Below are 22,741 nucleotides of genomic sequence, written 5' to 3'. Positions count from 1 at the left end.
GACGAATAATTACAACAGTAGTTTGATGAAGATTCATGAAGCGGTTCATGAGAAGAGGTCATTAAACGTATTTATATTTTTAGCTAAATTGGTCCCTATCCCCATTTGTAACAAAATATCAGGAGACTTTACAATATTGTTACACATCGAGTTTGATAAAAATCCATTACATTTTAGTGGTTAATGTGAAGAAAGGCATATCTACTTTTAGCTATAGTGGTCCCTAGTAGGGCCCAAGTTCCTATATAAATAAATTTGGAAGAGGACCTTATAATGATGCTCCAGACCAAGTATGTCAAAGATCCACCTAGCTGTTTATGAGACGCTGTATAAAGGCATTTCTAGTTTTAGCTCTAGCAGGCCCTAAAAGGGGTCAAACGTCCAAGCTGAACAAAGTTGGCTGCGGGCCTAATAAAGATGCTACAAATCAAGTTTGATTAGAATACATGAGAAAAAAATCAATTAAAGGATTTTTTTATTTATTATTTTTATTTATTTCTAAAATAGGCCAACTGATCCCGCTTTAACAAATAGCATATTCGCTATTCATGAATCTTTGGACAATGACGTCACACCTATAAAAAAGTGAAGGTCAAGCAAAACATACAAGCAAAGTTTTACGGTAGTCATATCACATAGATAAACTGTATGCAGCGTACCTTCATATCAGTGTGATGAGATTCAGTCATTATATATCATATATATAATAAAACAGATTTCAACTGAGTTCAATATTTGCATACCATACTAAAGAAAAATATTCATGTATAATAAATCAGTTAAATAATATATAACAAATATATCAAAGCAAACAGGTACTCATTTTAATATGCAATCTGAATAAGTCACAAAAGCAAGAAACATTTTCATATACAGACGACAGTTGTAACAAGGAAAATCTTTTAATGTGCACTTCTCTACATAAACGACTCTTATCACACCCTTATTCATGTGATACGCAGACCGTATTCAGCTCTTTCTTTAATTTGATATATGTTGGTATTTAAACAGGTTTTTATCTTATTTATTAAACTTACTTATCATTTTGAGATATATCAATATTCTTGCTAAATATACTGAGCCAAAGTTAGCTTTAAAACTGTGAACAGCGTCGTTTAGGATAAACGCTTTGTCTACATTTCACTCAGCGTAGCACATTCAACAGAGTGAAAGAAATTGACATTCTCGTTCAATCAGGCAGAGTGTTACATAAATCTTCCACTTTGATAAATTATCTATAATGCGTTATCAAGTAGTTTGATTCGCAAACTGAAGTCACGTGGCATAGGTAACGAAAACGAATTTAGATGGCGTCGCCGAAAAAACTGTGTTGTATATTGCAGCTGTAGCTTACAGTACTAAAAAACTGTGTTGTATATTGCAGCTGTAGCATACAGTACTAAAAAAAACTGTGTTGTATATTGCAGCTGTAGCATACAGTACTAAAAAAAATCTGTGTTGTATATTGCAGCTGTAGCATACAGTACTAAAAAACTGTGTTGTTACTGTTGTATATTGCAGTTGTAGCATACAGTACTGGAAAATATGTTGTATTTTGCAGCTATTACATACAGTACGTGAAGAACTGTTTTGTTTTTTGCAGCAATGCACCTACAGAGATGGGTAACTGTTTAACCACAGAAGAAAAACCTCCAAAATACCCGCCTTCTCAGCAAGATCTGAATAGATCCCAGTCACAAACACCTGTATCACCTGGTGGTATCAATGTAAGCCTTGACCATACCCGACCACTGCCATCTACACCAAAAGTTAAAGGTAAGTGAATTCCTGATCCCTATGTCAGTTACAGGTCCTGTGTCAAAATACTTATACATGATGTAGGTCGAAGTTTCTGTAACTACAAGTTAACTCAAGATGTCCATTTTCACCTTAATTTGTAGTTTTATAGTGCAAGACTTTTATTTTTTGCCTTTTATTAAGTATTTGTCAGTTAAAATGCCTAACTTCTTTAAAATTGTTAATATATTCATGTTTTTCAAAAACAAAACATAAGAAAGAAGCTGCAGTATTTTTGCAGACAAATTCCGCCCAGTGTATCAGGACTTTAAATTTTTACTTTATTTCAGATGTTTGTATTGTATGTGCCTTGTATGACTTTGATACTGTATGATTTCAGATGCTCTTATAGTACGTGCCTTATATGACTTTGATGCAATCAATGACGATGATCTCAGCTTCAGAAAGGGAGATAAGTTGGAAGTGGATGAGGAAACCAGGTACTCAGTTGCTTTACTGTAATAATTTCCAATTATTGCTTGTCCATTGATTGGTAAAATAGGTCATATTATGGAACTGCAAATGTTTGGAGACAAGTAGAGTATTATTACTCTTCATTGAAAAACAAACATTTTTAGCTCATCTGATTTTTTGAAAAAAAATGATGAGTTATTGTCATCACTTGAGCGGTTGTCGGCGTCGGCGTCGGCGTTGCCTGGTTAAGTTTTATGTTTAGGTCAGCTTTTCTCCTAAACTATCAAAGCTATTGCTTTGAAACTTGGAATACTTGTTCACCATCATAAGCTGACCCTGTATAGCAAGAAACATAACTCCATCTTGCTTTTTGCAAGATTTATGGCCCCTTTTGTACTTAGAAAATATCAGATTTCTTGGTTAAGTTTTATGTTTAGGTCAACTTTTCTCCTAAACTATCAAAGCTATTGCTTTGAAACTTGGAATACTTGTTCACCATCATAAGCAGACCCTGTACATCAAGAAACATAACTCCATCTTGCTTTTTGCAAGATTTATTGCCCCTTTTGGACTTAGAAAATCAGTTTTCTTGGTTAAGTTTTATGTTTAGGTCAGCTTTTATCCTAAACTATCAAAGCCATTGCTTTAAAACTTGCAACACTTGTTCACCATCATAAGTTGACCCTGTACAGCAAGAAACATAACTCCATCCTGCTTTTTGCAAGATTTATGGCCCCTTTTGGACTTAGAAAATATCAGATTTCTTGGTTAAGTTTTATGTTTAGGTCAATTTTTTCTCTTAAACTATCAAAGCTATTGCTTTGAAATTTGCAACACTTGTTGACCATCATAAGCTGACCCTGTGCAGCAAGCAACATAACTCCATCCTGCTTTTTGCAATAATTATTGCCCCTTTTGGACTTAGAAAATCATTTTCTTGGTTGAGTATTATGTTTAAGTCAACTTTTCTCATAAACTATCAAAGCTATTGCTTTAAAACTTAAATAAGTGGACACTGAACATCAAGAAACATAACTCTATCCTGCTTTTTGCAAGAATGATGGCCCTTTTTAGACTTAGAAAATCATGGGTAGGACAATATTTCTATTACACAAAAAAAATCAGATGAGCGTCAGCACCCGCAAGGCGGTGCTCTTGTTTATCATTATGTATTTAGTTTTCTAATTAATGTTATGTACAAATGTATGTAATATATTCTAGAAACATGTCTTAACAACTTTTGGACCTAACATAGAACACAATTTTATGAACATTTTCAGTTTTCTGCCTTCTCATATTTTTTTTTTGTTCACACTGTTCATTAAATAGTTCATACTTTTCATTTCAGTCAAAACTCGGATTGGTGGGTAGCTCGACATCTGACGACGGGAGACAAAGGTTACATCCCAAGTAACTATGTCACCAAGGATGATAACTCACCACAGTCTCAGGAGTAAGTCGCTCTAGATTTTCATATTACACACTTTGTTCTGTTATATCTTTTACATGTGGTATAGCCTAATTACATTTATTGGTAACAGTCAAAAGGAATGGTAGATAAATTGAGCAAGGATATCGCAGGTTTTTCCTACAGATGACACAAGCTGGTTAGTAATAGAATTCAAAATCCAGTTCAGACATTCAGACGTGTCTTTGTCAGCCTGGTTAGCTTAGTGGGTAGAGGACAAGACTTTTGTAATCAATTGAGGTTATTGGCTAGAATCTAGGGCTTGGCAAATTCATTCTTTTAAGCGATGATTGACTGAAGATCATATAATTATGTTAAAGGTTATTCCAGCCAGTTCTAATTTGTGTAGGTTAGTTGTCAATTCACTTACTGGAAAAAAGATTTTTGTATTGGGAACTGTGACGAGGTGAACTGACCATGTTCGAAATGGATATACTGTTGTGCAGTGGTGTTTACCCCCCCCCCCCCCCTCCCAAAAAAAAAATAAAGAAAAATAATTGCCAGATATGAAGGTTGCTGCTTACTTTGGCTTACTGTCTGTTTGGTTAGCCAGACAGGAACGGTTAGATTCTTCTGTTCAGATGTTTTATGGAGAATAACTGTAGTAATATGTAATGTGTTAAGTTTCTGTAATTTAACTGAATAATATACATGTAACCAAAATCCTTATTGATAAGAAGCTTTATAGCTTGAGAAAAGAACACAAGCAAATACAAGGAAGCCAATTTAAACTTAAATGTATATATATGAAGTGGTTTATTTTGAAACAGTAAAAAAACTTCTCTCACCATTTTGACTGTTTTTCGTAGCCTAAAACTTAATTGATAAGTTGATAGTTTTATTTTGTGGTATTACAGTAACACAGGTTTAAACTGTCAACTTGAGTGTTACTGAAGCACTATTGAAAATCAAGGTCTGTCCAAAAAGCAGTCAGATTTTTTTTTTTTAGTCACTAAAGAGTGATTTTCACATAAGTAATCCTTTGTCTTGTAAGTTATGTAAGATTGTTATGAAACTTCCTTTTTTTTTGCGTATGAGCTTTTCTTATAGCACACTGTCAACCTCATTTATTAAAACTTCTACCGGGTTCCAGCTTTTACTAAAAATTGGAATAGTTAGATCATGCTGCAAATCCAATATGGCAGCTGTCATAAAATCTAATGGGAATGTCATAAAGTCTGGTTAGAATTTCATTTTGCAAACCAGCATATGTTACACAGAATCTTACATGTCCAACTCCTCCCACACTGTAAGCCTAATTTGCTTCAAATTTTGCAGGACCATAAAGGAAGGAGTTTTTCCTGTGACTATTTTTACCACATTTATGGCCCTCTGATGGTTTTGCAGTATAGAATATAAAGAAAAATCCGTTGTGTCCAAGTCCTCCCACACTATAAGTCTGGTTTGCATCAGATTTTCACACATGAACAAGCTTGATGTGCAGATGACCACAAAATAAGGAACTTCTGCTGTGACTATTTTTACTGCAGTAATGGCTTTGATAGTTTTGCAGTATAGAAAATAGAGCAAAATCTTGTGTATCCAACTTCTCAAAAACTATTGAAAGGATATGCTTGAAAAATTCACAGATGAAAAAAACTTGATGTGAAGATGACTATAAATAATGGACTTTTTTTCCTGTGGCTTGTGCGCTTTTTGAAAGAATGGATTCAAAATTGCTTACAAATGTAGATGCACAGCCTTATTTGAATACAATTTGCTTCAAACTTTTAGTGGAACAGCCTTCATTGAAGATGATCTGTACTAAAAGCTTTACTATTTAGAGGATGGCACAGCATGTGGGGGTCATCCATATTCTAGTTATATCTTTATATTGATACATCAAAGCTGAAAGGAAGACATTAACTAATGGAAAAAATGTGACATCTGCTTCCTGGTTAACTCTTGCATATATATTTAAAAACTTCCTTCTTATATATATTCTAAATGGTTTTACTTGGTTATTGTTGCAAATTTATCGTGAAAAAAATTACACCATACTCTTGATATCGCCTCAACTTGTCAATTTGGTCTTACGTTTATCTGGGCCATAATTTTATTATCGAATCTGTTTGACAACATTGTTATGTGTATTCAGTTTTCCTTTTATAGAATTTGGTTTAAGCCTGCGCTAGAGAGTGGTAGTTGTGTTGCAAATTTCATTACCTCTCATGAACAGACTCTACCTTTTTTTTTTGCTTGGTCACATTCTGGGCTTCTTAGTGACCTGAGTTCAAGGTCAGTGGTTGCAGAGGTCAGAGATATCAGTGTTGGGAGAGGTCAATATTAGGTAAGGTCAGCGGTCAGTGTAAGGCAAGGTTAATTCTGAGAGATGTCTGTTAGGTAAGATCAGTGTACGATGAGAGAGGTCAGTGTAAGGTGAGGTCGTTGTTAGGTGAGGTCATTGTGAGGAGTGGTCAGTGTGATGAGAAGTCAGTGTAAGGAGACTCAGTAGAGGTCAGTGTAAGGTGAGGTAAGTGTGAGGAGAGGTCAGTTTAACGTTAGGTCATAGTTATGTGAGGTCAGCTTGAGGAGAGGTCAGTGTAAGGTGAGGTCATTATGAGGTGAGATCAGCGTGAGGAGAGGTCAGTATTAGGTGAGGTCGTGAGCGGTCAGTGTGATGAGAGGTCTGTGTAAGGTGAGGTCAGTGTGAGGAGAGGTCAGTGTGAGGAGAGGTCAGTGTTAGGTGAGGTCGTGAGCGGTCAGTGTGATGAGAGGTCAGTGTAAGGTGAGGTCAGTATGAGGTGAGGTCAGTGTGAGGAGAGGTCAGTGTGAGGTGAGGTCAGTGTGAGGAGAGGTAAGTGTAAGGTGAGGTCAGCATGAGGAGAGGTCAGTGTAAGCTGAGGTCGTTGTTAGGTGAGGTCAGTATGAGGAGACTCAGAAGAGGTCATTGTAAGGTGAGGTAAGTGTGAGGAGAGTTCAGTGTAAGGTGAGGTCAGTGTGATGAGAGGTCAGTGTAAGGTGAGGTCGTTGTTAGGTGAGGTCAGTGTTAGGAGACTCAGGGGAGGTCATTGTAAGGTGAGGTCAGCGTGAGGAAAGTTCAGTGTAAGGTGAGGTCAGTGTGATGAGAGGTCAGTGTAAGGTGAGGTCGTTGTTAGGTGAGGTCAGTGTGAGGAGACTCAGGAGAGGTCATTGTAAGGTGAGGTAAGTGTGAGGAGAGGTCAGTTTAACGTTAGGTCATAGTTACGTGAGGTCAGCTTGAGGAGAGGTCAGTGTAAGGTGAGGTCAGTGTGAGGTGAGGTCAGCATAAGGAGAGGTCAGTGTTACGTTAGGTCATTGTTAGGTGAGGTCAGTGAGAGGAGAGGTCAGTGTAAGGTGAGGTCATTGTGAGGTGAGATCAGTGTGATGAGAGGTCAGTGTTAGGTGAGGTCATTGTGAGCGGTCAGTGTGATGAGAGATCAGTGTAAGGTGAGGTCAGCGTGAGGAGAGGTCAGTGTTAGGTGAGGTCGTGAGCGGTCAGTGTGATGAGAGGTCAGTGTAAGTAGAGGTCAGTGTGAGGAGAGGTCAGTGTGAGGAGAGGTCAGTGTAAGGTGAGGTCAGTGTGAGGAGAGGTCAGTGTGAGGTGAGGTCAGTGTGAGGAGAGGTCAGTGTAAGGTGAGGTCATTGTTAGGTGAGGTCAGCATGAGGAGAGGTCATTGTAAGGTGAGGTCAATGTGAGGAGAGTTCAGTGTGATGAGAGGTCAGTGTAAGGTGAGGTCGTTGCTAGGTGAGGTCAGTGTGAGGAGACTCAGGAGAGGTCATTGTTAGGTGATTTCAGTTTTAGATGAGGTCAGTTTTGGGAGAGGCTAGTTGTCAATGTCAGAAGAGGTTTTTGTTAGGAGAGGTCAATTTTAGGAGGGAATCAATGGTTAAAATTATGAGAGGTATCAGTGGTCTTGAATATTATAATATTTTCTCTAACTGCAACTTTTAAGTTTCTTGTACCAGTTTTATCAAAACTTGACAGGCTGTTATGTTCATGTTCATCTATTGAAAGTATCATGCCCTTATTATTTGACACACTTAGCATTCATAGCCCACCTGTTTAGCTCAATAGGGAGATTGCAGGGTCATGCATGTGATCCAAGGCAAAGCATATTTTCTCCGTGACGATGTGATTAAAGACTTTGTGTCCAAAATCATTTGTCTTCCACCTCTGATTCATGTGGGGAAGTTGGCAGTTACTTACAGAGAACAGGTTTGTACTGGTACAGAATACAGGAACACTGGTTAGGTTAACTGCCTGCCTTTACTTAACTGAAATAATGTTGAAAAAAACAGCGTTAAACCCAAAACAAACAAACAAACAAATAATAACATTTATAGCAACTTCTTTAAATTTGTACTTCATTGCAAAGGATGTAGCTCACATATAGGAGGAAATCTTTTGTTCAGTTGTATGTATATGTAGGTACAATGTAATTGTGGGATAGATATCAGTTGTCCCACAGAACTCAAATTATTTCCACTTAAAACATTTATATTGACATTTAAAGCAGATACAAGAAACATAATGGGTTTTGGATTAAGCTGAAGAATTTGACATTTTATACAATATAAACACATAATGTGCACATAATGCATTTATTAGCATTTTGATACAAAGATCTGTGGTACATAGCGCAGTAATATGTCTCTTTATATTGTTTAAATAAGTAATGCAGGAGAATATAGTTCACATATTGCTGCTTATCTATTTGAAAAGATTGTTCAAATTAACTTCCCATTCTTTGCCAGTAACCAGGGCACAATGGCCTCAGGCCCCTGTCATACATGTATATATACCTTCATCTTATTTTCACCATCAGTTCAAATGAGGATACTCGAGTGTCATCATACGGCATCCATGACTGTTTAAGGTCCCTGTCTCTGAATTACTTACCCTTAACTGATGTGGGTTCAAGCCTTATTCGGGATGTTGAATTCTGCATGTGAGGAAGCCATCCCTCTGGCTTATGGAAGGTCTGTGGGTTCTACCCAGGTGCCTGCTCGCATGGAGGGGCACCTTGAGTCTTCCCCCACTAATCTGGAAAGTCGCCAGATGACCTATAATAGTGTCGATGCCACATTAAATGCTACAAAAAAGTGTCTACACAATAATTCTGCTGTAAAACAAACTTGATCTGTCTTCCGTTCTATAAAATTACATGTGTAATGTTTCAATTGAACAATTTCAGTTGGTGGTATAATGTAGATAGGAAGGAAGCAGATAAACAACTATTGTTGCCAGGCAACCCTACAGGAACTTTTCTCATGAGAGAGGCTGGAGGTATCTGTATTTCAATATTGTACTACATTTAAATTACATGTAGAAAACCCATGCCCTACAACTTAAAGACTGTAATTCTGTTCATATATTTGTGTAAGACTTTATTTTAATTTGGAATTAAAGAATTATTTGTTCACATCTAAAGTGCTTTTGTAAGCATATATGAGCATTAGTTTGGTAACTTTGGTGCATTTACATAAGATGGCATAAAGTAAGTACATAGAACCTTGAAAATTTTCAGAGATAGCTTATAAAAATGGATGTATATGTATATGATGTGGTATATTTTTGTTGTCTTTCAGATAAAGCCTCATTTGTGCTGTCTGTTAGAGACTTTGATCCAAAGACTAATGATGCGTGTGTCAAACATTATAGAATACGCAGGTTAGATAATGGAGGGTTCTACATCAGTCCAAAGAGAACGTTTGACAACATGCTTGATCTGATCTTTCACTACAGAAGTAAGTCATACTTTCATTGATCTAAAATAGTGTCCTTGCAGAATTACCAAGAGCTTTTGTTCTTATCTCACCGGAGCACAGCATGCTCAGTATGGGCTACTGTGATTGCCAGCTGTCTGTCCCTTGTCCATTATCATCATCAGTTTCTTCAAATAACACCTCTAAAACATGTGGTGGATTTTAATGAAACTTGATCTGGTTCCTTAGATCATCCTTTTCAAATCTGGTTGCACAATAGTTATAGGGGGCTGTTAGAGCTATATATAGAGAATTCTTCAAATGATATCTAATCCAAAAATGATATTAAAGTAATATCATACAAATCAGGGATCGAATTTAACTTTTTTCCCCGCTAGCAAATTTTTGCTAGTGCCATTTTTTTCCACTAGCAAAATGATGGGTTCCACTAGCAATTATTTAAAAGCTGTTTACATGCTAAATTTATTAAGTTGTTTTGTTGTTTGGTTTCATATAAAAGTTCATGGTCCGGACAGACCAGGGACTTTCTGGTTTTGAAAGAACGATACGAACCAAAGTATTCAATGATTCTTTGGACTTCTGGCTGGACGTTACATATTTTGGTTTTTCTCAGGTCACTGCCCATAGTGTTGCTGGCATTTTCGGTCTCTGCGGGCCTTTTTGCACCAAGAAACGTGTTATTTTCCTCTCCATTTTTGCAGAACTTTGCAAATTACAGACCAAAATGAAAACAAATATTACCCAACGCTTACTTAGATATCCGATAATTACTTTTGTATAAAGCGACAAGCGTCTAGAAACAGTCACGTGATTATCGGTAAATTAACTGCCCCAAAGGAGTTTTTAAAGAGAAAAGGACAGTTTGAGCGAATTCCCCGATTTTCGAACATGATCGCGAAAATATTCGAGTGCCATGATTTTCTGCTCGCATTTTTAGCTCACCTGAGCATGAAGTGCTCAAAGGTGAGCTTTTGTGATCGCCCTGTGTCCGTCGTCGTCCGTTGTCCGTCCGTCCGTCGTCAACAGTTTGACTGTTAACACTCTAGAAGTCACATTTTTGGCCCAATCTTAATGAAACTTGGTCAGAATGTTACCCTCAATAAAATCTTGGATGAGTTTGATATTGGGTCATCTGGGATCAAAAACTAGGTCACCAGGTCAAATCAAAGGAAAAGCTTGTTAACACTCTAGAGGTCACATTTTTGGCCCGGTCTTAATGAAATTTGATCAGAATGTTATCCTCAATAAAGTCTTGGACGAGTTCGATATTGGGTCATCTGGGATCAAAAACTAGGTCACCAGGTCAAATCAAAGGAAAAGCTTGTTAACACTGTAGAGGCCGCATTTTCAAAGGAAAAGCTTGTTAACACTCTAGAGGTCACATTTTTGGCCCGGTCTTAATGAAATTTGATCAGAATGTTATCCTCAATAAAGTCTTGGACGAGTTCGATATTGGGTCATCTGGGATCAAAAACTAGGTCACCAGGTCAAATCAAAGGAAAAGCTTGTTAACACTGTAGAGGCCGCATTTATGACTGTATCTTCATGAAACTTGGTCAGAATGTTAATATTGATGATCTTAAGGTCCAGTTTGAATCTGGGTCATGTAGGATCAGAAACTAGGCCACCAGGTCAAATCAAAGGAAAAGCTAGTTAACACTTTAGAGGCCACATTTATGACATATCTTAATGAAGCTTACTCAGAATGTTAATCTTGATGATCTTTAGCTCAAGTTCAAATCTGGGTTAGGTGGGGTCAAAAACTAGGTCACCAGATCAAATCAAAGGAAAAGCTTGTTAACACTTTAGAGGCCATATTTATGACAGACTGTATCTTCATGAAACTTAGTCAGAATGTTAAACTTGATGATCTTTAGAATAAGTTCGAATCTGAGTCATGTCGGGTCAGAAACTAGGTCACCGGGACAAATCAAAGGAAAAGCTAGTTAACACTTTAGAGGCCACATTTATGACCCTATCTTAATGAAACTTGGTCAGAATGTTAATCTTGATGATCTTTAGGTCAAGTTTATATCTGGGTCAGGTGGGGTCAAAAACAAGGTCACCAGATCAAATCAAAGGAAAAGCTTGTTAACACTTTAGAAGCCATATTTATGACTGTATCTTCATGAAACTTAGTCAGAATGTTAAACTTGATGATCTGTAGGACAAGTTCGAATCTGGGTCATGTGGGGTCAGAAACTAGGTCACCGGGTCAAATCAAAGGAAAAGCTAGTTAACACTTTAGAGGCCACATTTATGACCATATCTTAATGAAACTTGGTCAGAATGTTAATCTTGATGATCTTTAGGTCAAGTTTATATCTGGGTCAGGTGGGGTCAAAAACTAGGTCACTAGGTCAAATCAAAGGAAAAGCTTGTTAACACTAGAGGCCACATTTATGACTGTATCTTCATGAAACTTAGAATGTTAAACTTGATGATCTTTAGGTCAAGTTCGAATCTGGGTCATGTTGTGTCAAAAACTAGGTCAAGGGGTCAAATCAAAGGAATAGCTAGTTAACACTTTAGCGGCCACATTTATGACTTAATGAAACTTGGTCAGAATGTTAATCTTGATGATCTTTAGGTCAGTAGGTCAGGTGAGCGATACAGGGCCTTCATGGCCCTCTTGTTTTATTCTTACTCGAATTTTGCGAGTTAGCGACCGCTAAATTCGATCCCTGACAAATGTTTGTTTGGTTATCCTCTACCAAGATTGACAAAGTTACTCTGATTTGTCATAAAACATAGCTTTCAATAGTTTTTTGTCATTTTTTCTTATATGCATATAGTGGAAACTTGAAATGTATTCTTGTCAGAAACTGCTGGTCGAATTTAAAAAAAAATTGTAAAATGTAATACTTGCATGACCCTCTTCCAGGATGTGCATATTATTCCAATGCATCAAGAAACTTTGTTGCCAGGGGTTGTGATCAGTATATGGTGGAAAATTTAGAAGTTTTCACGTGTTCATGTGCCCAGTATTAAAATGATTACACAGAAATGATTCTTGTGTGACCCTATGTCAGGGTTATTCAGATTATTCTGATTCATAAAAAAAAATTGTGTCTGTGAGACTTAAAGTCAAACAAAACAATAAATAAAAATGGAATCTGAAAAGGAGCTATAATTTGAATTATGAAGCAAATGATTAATTTGTAAGACATTCTGCTGTTTTAAGTAAAAACAATATAGTTTCAAAAGTTGGCTAAAATACCAATATCAGATATCATGACATATTGCACTATCAAAATATTGAAGATTTTTACACCTTAACAATTTTATATACTGCCCATGACACATGATGTAGTTTTAAAACAAAATTTTGAGCCGCACCATGAGAAAACCAACATAGTGCGTTTGCGACCAGCATGGATCCAGACCAGCCTGCGCATCCACACAGTCTGGTCAGGATCCATGCTGTTTGCTTTCTAAGCCTATTGCCATTAGAGAAACCATTAGCGAACAGCATGAATCCTGACCAGACTGCACGAATGCGCAGGCTGGTCTGGATCCATGCTGGTCGCAAATGCACTATGTTGGTTTTCTCATGGTGCGGCTCAAATCTCTTCCTGAATGATATAAAATACCACTTCAATTTTTTGTTGTTAAGTGTGATATGCATTTACATGTACTGATTTAATATTCCAGAGTCGTTGACGGGGAATATGTTATATAACACTTTGTTATCAGGCACTAAAAATAGGTTCATAGGTTCACAAAGTAAAAAACACTTGAACAAGTTGTTTATTAGCAAGTCTGTCACTGGGTAGATGAACAGGACCTTGCTATTGGTGTCACATGATGGACAGTTTAAAAGAGATATGATAAAAAATTACAGGCAAACCTGTATTAAGCAGTCAGCTGTGGATACAGCCTGGGCTGGCTGCTTATAGCAAGTGGCTGCTTAAGACATGTTGAAATTAGAACAAGTAAGCTTGAAAAGTTAGCTGAATGGCTGCTTGAATACAAGTGGCGGGTTCAATTGTATACTAATAGGGTCTTACAGTGTTCAAAGGTCAAGGTCAGAGTGGGCTTTAAGATGTTTTCCTATCAATTACTGTTGCTAGAAATTGATATTAATGACAGTTCCTGTCGTCAGTAGGTTACAATTGATATTAATGACAGTTCCTGTCGTCAGTAGATTACTTCCACTGTTTCTTGATCGTTATGTTAAAGACCGAGCACTGCATGCTATAGAGACAGAAAATTACATACCAGATTGGCTTAGACAGGCGATCATTGGGGGCTTAAGTGTTTTGTTTTTCTCACAATAGATGCAGCTGATGGACTATGCTGTAAGTTGGAGATTCCATGCCCAAAAATTCGACCTCTTGTACAGTTCAGGGAGCTAGAAGTATCAAGGGAGTCAGTGAAGCTTCTCAAGAAACTTGGAAGTGGTTGTTTTGGAGAAGTCTACGCTGGTAAGAACCGTCATGTATGATGATACGAAAATTTACATAGGAATCTTTGATTGTTTTAAGCTCATATAAGAAGAGATTGCACACAGATTGTGAGATATTTTTTGTTTTAGGGTAGTGGGCTTATAATGAAAATCCACAAATAACATACTGTGAAATCAAATAATATTCGTGGGGGAGTGGATTTCATGGTTGAGTCAGTCCACGAAATTTAATCCCAACCAACAAGTAAAATTCCCATTCATTTTATGTTCAAAAGTTGAAATCCACAAATTCATATCCTCACGAAATTGCTGATTTGACCAAAACCACGAAATTTCATGCCCATGAAATTAAACAATTTTACAGTATTCTCCATACGTGATTTCGGCATTTTCCGTTTTTTACGGAGTCATGTGCGTCTTGAGCTACATTTACGTCAGAAGAATGCCGAGTTGCCTTATGAAAATACATAATCACCCGAAAATTGCTGATTGTTATTGCAGGTCCGTTACCTTAAAAAAAATCTGAGACAATTATTGGGAGGGAAGGTTTAGAACTAGTTCATATTGGTTGTATCAAGTTGAACCTGTGTTAGGCATTGTCAGATGCTTATTTTAATTTTGTATGTTTACCATGTTTACAGTAAAATCTTGAATTCTTGTTTCTTCAATTATTTATGAAGATTGAAGACTTTCTAAGGTCTTGGTTAGTGTATGAATGATCCTGTGCGTGACAATGTCAACAGAAGTGGTTTTAATCGTACATGAGATAGGGGTGAGAGAACTAAATTTTTGATTTAAATCAATAAAAAATCTTGTATTGGTTGTATTGTTAGTTATTCTGTGAAATCATTTAATTCCGTGGGCATGAAATTTCATGGTTTAATGGTAGGTAAAAACAGTTAGTTTATGGGGAAATGACTTGGTGGATTTCAGCTTTTGAAGATGAAATTAATGGGTCTTTTGTATGTTTGCTACAATTTAATTTTGTGGATTGAGAAAAAACACGAAATCCATAAAATTATTCCCCTCAAGAATATTAATGATTTCACAGTACAAAATCATTGTAACCATAGTTACATAAATGATATTACTTTCTTCTACCTTACAGGTAAATGGCGTAATACAGTAGACGTGGCTGTGAAAACGTTGAAGCAAGGTCAGATGACGGCTGACGATTTCCTGGCAGAGGCAAAGCTCATGCATCATTTAAGACATGCTAAACTGGTACAACTGATGGCAGTGTGTACAAAATCAGAACCTATCTGGATTATAACTGAGCTCATGATTAATGGGGCCCTACTAGATTACTTACGTAAAGACGAGGGCAAATCCCTCGCCTTCAGTTCATTAGCTGACATGGCTGGCCAGGTATGATAGAATTACTGTAATCGTATGATAATCATTAGTTAAGATTCATGTTTATATTTACCAGCAGGGAATGTTCTTTCAATTGATTTTGACTGTGAACTGTAGTATTTTATGTTAAATTATGGTTTTCAGACATAGACAAAGGGAATTAGACAATCTTCCTCTACACCACTATGCTTTACATTTATCTTTAAGTTCTTTAGATTTATTTTAAAAGAATATTTTATTTATGAAACCCATTTCTATAAGTTAAATACTTTGCTATCACTTGTTCAGTGGTGTCTTGATTTTTGTTTGTTTGTATTGAGCAACTTTTGATCTTTTCCACATAAAATAGGGATGGGAGAATGTTGATTGCAACGACGATGTCTTTGGTCAGACCAGCAAAATGATAACAGAAAGTTTTATTCTGAATAAGGGGAATCTTGAACATTTTCAGTTTTCAGGTTTATCTTTCTAGTTCATCTGCAAAATCTACTGCTCTTGTCACACTATGTATAGGTTTTTAAAGTAGTGGTATATTTGTGTATTCAGATAGCTGATGGTATGGCCTATCTAGAGACAGAAAACTTTGTACATAGAGATCTGAGAGCTGCTAATATTCTGGTGGGTGATCACAACGAAGTGAAGGTGGCAGATTTTGGTCTAGCTAGATTGATTCAGGAAGATATTTATGAGGCTCATGAAAGTAAGTAAAACATGCCTACGTAATATTGTGACTTTTTCTCACAAGATGTAGTGGTTAAGGTTGCTGACTTTAAATCTCTTGTCCCTCAATGATGTGGATTCATGCCTAACTCAGGGCGTTAAATTCTTAATGTGAAGAAGCCATCCAGCAGGCTTGCATATGGTCGGTGGGTCTACCCAAGTGCTCATCTGTGATGACATAATGCATGGAGGGGCACCTTGGGTCTTCCTTTATAATCAAAGCTGGAAAGTCGCCATATGAACTAATTGTGTCAATGTGACATTAAACCCAACAAAAAATCACAATACTTAATTGGTCTTGACAAGAACTTTAAGGGGCATTCTAGTTCTGTTCTAGGTTTTAACTTTTCATAACCGTTTTATGTGCCTTTTAAATTTGATGTGATATTTGAAAGAAAATTGGAAAAAAGAAAAAATGCTGATGTATGTACCTAGTCATTTCTTGTAAAAATTGTTACTTTGTCTTACAGATACAAAGTTCCCTATAAAATGGACTGCGCCAGAGGCGGCATTTGACAGAAAATTCAGTATAAAATCAGATGTGTGGTCATATGGTGTGTTGTTGTATGAACTGATTACTTTCGGAAGAGTTCCTTATCCTGGTAAATAGCTTCAGTACTTAATATGATATATATGTGCATCATCATAATAATCAGGAAGGTACAAAATACCTGTTTCAAAGATTTGTTTTTTTTATTTTTAAGAGTAATATACATGTAGGTGATGCTCATAGCACTTTTTCTAGTGCAGTTTATGTGTTTGTTATGTTATAAAGGAAGTCAAAAATTAAACTCAGTCAGAAAAGTGTACTTTCAGTACATACCACAAGATCTTTTAATTTTGTTGGTGTAAAGTTTACTTGGTTTAGGTCTAAACCACTGTTTTGTGGGAACATTTTTTAGGGAGATTTGATAGATAACCAAAGTTGAAAAGTATTATTTGTTTGTTATGATAAATTTCCTGGATTGATATAAACACTACATCTATGAAAGTTAGTCCCCAACAAGCAGAAAATGTCAATGAAACCACAGTGATGTATACTGTATTATTTTTTCCTTACTTTCTGTATTCAGGTATGAATGGGCATGAAGTACTGAATCGTGTAGAGAAAGGATTCAGAATGCAGAAACCAACTGGAGGACCAGTGCCTTGTCCTGACCCTTATTATGAAATCATGTTAAAATGTTGGAACAGGGTAGCTGACAGTAGGCCTACATTTGCTTATCTCCAAGATTTCTTTAACAACTACATGGTGAATGTAGAAGGAGAATATCGGGCCATGGACGACTGATCATATATTGGTTGTTTAGGTTAACACTCTTAAGGAAATAGGGATGGACATTAACTGGCAGGCTTTGACATCAACTTTTTACTACTGCTTAACTGGAATTGCATTCGCAAGTTGAAGAAATTTGATTGCACTTCTTCTTGGAACATCAGTCGTGTTTAAACCACTACCACAGCCTAAATTCTTTAAGAAGATAAATTCTCACAAAATACTACTAAAAAGTGCTGATTTGAATTTGAAAAGTATAAAACGAAGAATGAAAAATGTGCATATCATTAGGTTAGGCTGTTGTTTTTGTCCTTAAAAATATATTTTTATACACAAAATTTTATACACAAAACATTTTCTCAGTTTTGTACTCGCATATTCAGAAGTCTTTGTGATTTGTTGTAGATGTAGTCGTATCATCTATACTAAGTGTGCAATTCCTCTTTACTTCAGATTCTCATTTTGTTGTTAAGGTTTCAGCATATTCTTATCTTATATTGGGGTGTAATATGCCTGCACATGTGCATTCATTCATTATGAATTGCAAGAAAACTGTCTTGTCCCGTTTCATCATTTCTTTGTTACCATCTAAAATTAAGCAGAAATGTGGCCTTGTTACAGGATAGTGTTGCTTCTTTTTTTACAACAAAATTCTTTACCAGATGTTCAAAAATCATTTTAGGGGTTAAGTGGAGTTGAAAAGTTAAGTTATCAGAAGGCAAGTAATTGCTCAATTTTAGTATTTTTGCAATATGTAACAAGCTTTGTTAGATCAGTAGAATCCGAAAAGGCCATCTTTGTTGTTTATTATATTGATATAAGACAATTCATTCATCACTGCCGATTGAGTAAGAAAATTCATTCTTCACCCCTAGTTGGTGTTGGAAGAAGGTTATAAGGCAGGAATACATGAAGGCCAACAGATTGGCATTACATTACTGAAGTACTAAGTGCGTAACATAGCAGTGATTTTAAACATTATCTGATAGACTATCATAGTTGTTTGCTTGGATACTTCAAACAGTCAAATCTAGTATAATGGTTTATTATATAGCCTACTTTGAATCGTAACAAAACTGCATAGAACAAAATCCTGTAACCCAGGCCAGTAACCAGTATCACATGCAGTATTAAACCAGTTATTTGACCATGAGGGATATGTAACATTTGACGTCAGTTTTACCCCGTGTCATCGAAATAAAAATTCGGTAACATTGATTTTTTATATCATTAACTGATCCAAAAAAATCAAGTAATCATTGCTATGTTTAGGTATATAATAAAACGGCTTAATAAACGGCATTTCTGTTCCTTAATTGGTTATTTGCACTCTTAAACCTAGATTAGCATTTGGGCTACACCCTGGTGCAAAGATAGGTTTAGTCATGCTGATAACCACTTCAGGCCCGCCATTGCCGTTTAATAAGTATATAATACATGATAATTATCTCCCTGTATCTCTATTTTATATTTTTTTTACCAGACTGGTTAACCATGTTTCTTATCGAGATTCTGTGGTTATGTCATGTCATTGTAAATATCTTTAAGTAAATCAAAAGCAGATAAAAAACAAATGTTTTATAAGAAAGTTTCATTATGTCTAGTTCATCGAGGATTGCTGTTGTTATATAAGATATTGCAATTGGCAGATACAATTTGCAAAATTGAAATTTTCTTCTGCAGTCTCGCATCTGTCCTCGGTTTAAATGAAAAAATAGTAAAAAAAGATTAGACAGTTAATTCATATATCCTTTACGGACTATCCATCACCGTTTATGACTTCAGTGCTTCATGCATTTTAACCCATTTTTCACGAAGGTTTAGGGCAACAGTTGTGAACAAAGCATTCCATGTGACATTCACAGGGGACCATATATTTCCATAGTCTATTTTATGTCTTGATTAAGGATGATTAGATTAGACTAGGTATTTTTACAACAGTTTTATTATATATTTTATTTGTGCTTCATTTTTTTTATAAATGAGCCGCACCATGAGAAAACCAACATAGTGGCTTTGCGACCAGTATGGATCCAGACTGGTCAGGATCCATGCTGTTCGCTAATGATTTCTCTAATTGCAATAGGCTTTGAAAGCGAACAGTATGGATCCTGACCAGACTGCACGGATGCGCAGGCTGGTCTGGATCCATGCTGGTCGCAATGTTACTATATTGGTTTTCCCATGGCGCGGCTCAAATGCATTTTCTATACACCGTCAGCGTTGCTGTCACTATTTACATGTGTGAAACAGATCTATGTGTACTTAATTTATTACATCTGATATTTCATAATCATGTAACCAGCAACAGTTATTTTTCCTACAGCTTTACATAGATTAAAGCACACTTTTTTTTTTTTACTAAATATCCACTTCTATTTGACTGGAAATGTCCAGCATTTCACATTTACTCCGCTTATAAAAAATAATGTGGTTGTATTTGTATGTTGTGGATAGTATGTCTAGTAGAATTTGATCAAAAAGCTGAAATACTAACTAGGGCTTTCTTAAGTAATATATGTACTTGCTGATAAATGTTTGGAGCAGAAACTATGATAAGAACTCAAAACCTTAGCAGATGAAAAATAGGTAAAATTTAGGAAAAATTGATATTGTTTAAGTTATTTTGTTGGACGGGATGATAGAAGGGTCAGAAAATATTTGCAGTTTAATTGTATCAGTAAATATGATTTACTTTTCGTCATGTAAGTTTAAATTTGCAACTGTTATTGAATTCAGTTACTGTTTTGAGCAGCCTTTTACTCTGTTAGAATGTTACATGACATATGAATTATTCTAAAGGTCTTCAAGGGAGGTAATAGGATTTTTTTACTTCTAAATTTATGATAAAAAAAAGATTATTGCGGGGTATTTTCCATAGTAATTTTCAGCCATTTTGGGTGGTAAAAAGTTTTAAAATTTCAATTTTGTCATTATTTGCTGATGGATTGTTAAAAGACTTTAACCCTTACCCTGCTAAAGTTCTTTTAAAAGGTGTGTTTACCCAAAAATCTACTGACTAAATAGCAAACAGTGCAGACCATGATCAGACTGCACGGATGTGCAGGCTGATCTTGGTCTGTACTGGTCGCAAAGGCAGAATCACTTGGCGCTAGCAGGCTAAGGGTTAAGGATAAAGGCAACATAAAGGCAAAATTTCTGTAATATTCTGTAATATTTCTAAAAAAAATAATTCTGAAAATTTTAAAGTGGGAAAAAGTACACTTATGTCTATAAAATTAACATTATTACAGATATTTTGAACATTCAGTGAGATCCTACTACAGTGGATTGTTGTGAATTTGAACATCCTTGGGTGGCCATTATGTTATACTGTTACACTGTTTATATCTCTTAACTTTGAACATTCCAGACCTAACTTATGTGTTTTCTCTTTACCAATTTGTAGAGACTACAAATTATATATACAAGAAACTATGAAGCAAGATTTATCACGATAATTTATAGAGATAACATCCATGTTAGTATTAATGAGCCCCATGTGGTTCTGGGACGATCTTTGTATGAAAAGAACTGGGACCACTGCCTTACCGTTGCATGATCGTAAGAGGCTAATAGGGTCTTAACACTTGGTTTTGCAGTAACTGTGATTCCAGCAGGTATGCAAATTTTGATTCCATACCTCATGTTTTTATTTCGATATAAATCACTAAATGAGATATGGAACCAAAATTTGTAGTCCTGTTTGGCGCCATATAACCTATACTGTGTTGGTGCGCCGTAAAACCCAAATAAATAAATAAATAAATTAGTACTAATGATTTAATAGGCAGGAGTTTGTGTTATATACATTAGTTAAATCACTAAATATTCTTTAGACTCCCCAAGTTTTATAGATTCAAAGTAAATATATCAGCAGTTAAAATACAGCTGAAACTCGGTATCTTGAATTCAAAGGGATGGAGCATTTTACTTCAAGATAAACAAAACTCTAAAATTATATTTTGTGCACGTGCTTCGGGATGTCTTTGAGACGGCCGGAATTAGAAAGTTTGAACTTCAGTTTATTTTGTTAAGTAAGTCTTTTTAAGATAAAAAATTTTGATGAATATTTATCATGTTTCTTTCAGTTGATTTAGATAATTCTGAAAAGAAGAATTTAGACACAGAACATTTTAATACAAAATATCTTTTTATTTTTTGCTATGAAATGTATATTTTGATGTAGTAGTATATGTAATTAATGGCAACAATCTATGTTTTAAAAGATGCTAAGCATTTTGAATGAATTGTTTTATTAGGATAGTTGATTTTATAAGTGTTCGTTACAAATCAAAATGTGTACATATCATAGACTGTGACTCTGGAATGGCTTCACTGCAACATTTTAATCAGAAAATGGAAAATCAACAATTAGATTGATTTTGAAAGTCTGGTTGTGAAACAGCTCCTACACATAGTATTTTCAAAGTTTCCTTTTCTTATAACATTCGCCAGGCACAAAATAAATTGTTGTTTCATTAAAATCACACACTGTTGAAAAAGAAAAGAAAATTCTTCTTTCATGAATTTAGACAGGTAAGGATTGTAAATGGAAGGATAGAATGCAGTCATGCTGTGTTTTTTAAGAGGTTTAAACATATTGTTTATATTGGATAGAGCTAGATAACTCAGTCTGTTTCATTTTATTTTCTTCATACTTGTCTGACCATAGTTATTTTAGGAAATTCATGATTAGGATGTGATGCAGTCCTCTGAAGTTAATGTACATGTCCACATAGAAATTGTAAATCATTTTACACAAAGTGTAACCTTAGGGTACCTGAAGTTAAGTGAATACACTTACAAATGTTCATTGTAGAAATTTTAGGACACTTGACTTTAGGTTGACTACCACGTTTCCACTGTTACCGTGAGCATGTACCCTGAAGTTTGGTCTAGCCATACTTTTAGCTCTGTTTTTACTCTCATAAAATGATGACATACCGTATTGTTAGTATTTCAATACTAGATATAAGTGGTACATGATGTGAGGAATTGAATCAATTGTTATTTTATATGATATATTACGTTGCCTTTGAACTGAAACATATCTCTTAATGTGATCATTCCAAGACGAAATTTTGTACAGTTATATGATAATTATGTATATTCACACATTCCTTGTAAAATTTATCATTTTTATATAGACATTGAAATATATATATATAACACTGGGTATTTGTGGTTTTTTTTCATTTTAGTTAGTGTCCAAGTGAACACTTACTGCATAAAACTAGTTGTGGAATAACGATATGGCTTCCTAATGGGTCCTGCTTGTTGAACACAGATGTAAAAGTACTGACATCTTTACGCAACAGAACTACTAGGCTGTTGTAAGAAGAATGTTGTTTGATTTTCAACAAGCTGATATCAGTTTTATTATTCAGGAAAATTATAAGAAAGTGTGTCTATTATAAAGAAACTACCAGATGTGCCATTAATTCAGAAAAGAAAAAAAGCTGGTTTTATCTCAGATTATCCATGTGGCTTACAATGTTTTGTTCCTTGTGTTTTTGAGAACGAAAGGAGAAACATTTTCTGTTTGCTATAGATCTTAAAGACGCACCACAAAATAACTGGATTCTTTTGTGTCTCCATGGTGGTAATTATA

At 35.6% G+C, this 22,741-nt stretch overlaps 1 protein-coding gene across 1 annotated transcript; it reads left to right on the top strand.

Moving 5' to 3' along the window:
- Window positions 1–1,592: 1,592 nt before the first annotated feature.
- Window positions 1,593–22,306, top strand: LOC128555663 (tyrosine-protein kinase SRK2-like). The gene is made up of 10 exons (XM_053538718.1): window positions 1,593–1,776; window positions 2,138–2,237; window positions 3,560–3,664; window positions 8,836–8,927; window positions 9,230–9,388; window positions 13,648–13,794; window positions 14,884–15,143; window positions 15,678–15,831; window positions 16,322–16,453; window positions 16,925–22,306. Exons 1-10 carry the CDS (start codon window positions 1,620–1,622, stop codon window positions 17,140–17,142), a joined length of 1,524 nt encoding a protein of 507 aa, XP_053394693.1. The 5' UTR covers window positions 1,593–1,619; the 3' UTR covers window positions 17,143–22,306.
- The last annotated feature ends 435 nt before the right edge of the window (window positions 22,307–22,741 follow it).

This window comes from Mercenaria mercenaria, chromosome 3, assembly GCF_021730395.1.
Source record: "Mercenaria mercenaria strain notata chromosome 3, MADL_Memer_1, whole genome shotgun sequence".
In the NCBI taxonomy this organism is placed as follows: Eukaryota; Metazoa; Mollusca; class Bivalvia; order Venerida; family Veneridae; genus Mercenaria; species Mercenaria mercenaria.
Note: the sequence above shows the minus strand (reverse complement) of the source record. Positions and strands in the feature narration are given on the sequence as shown.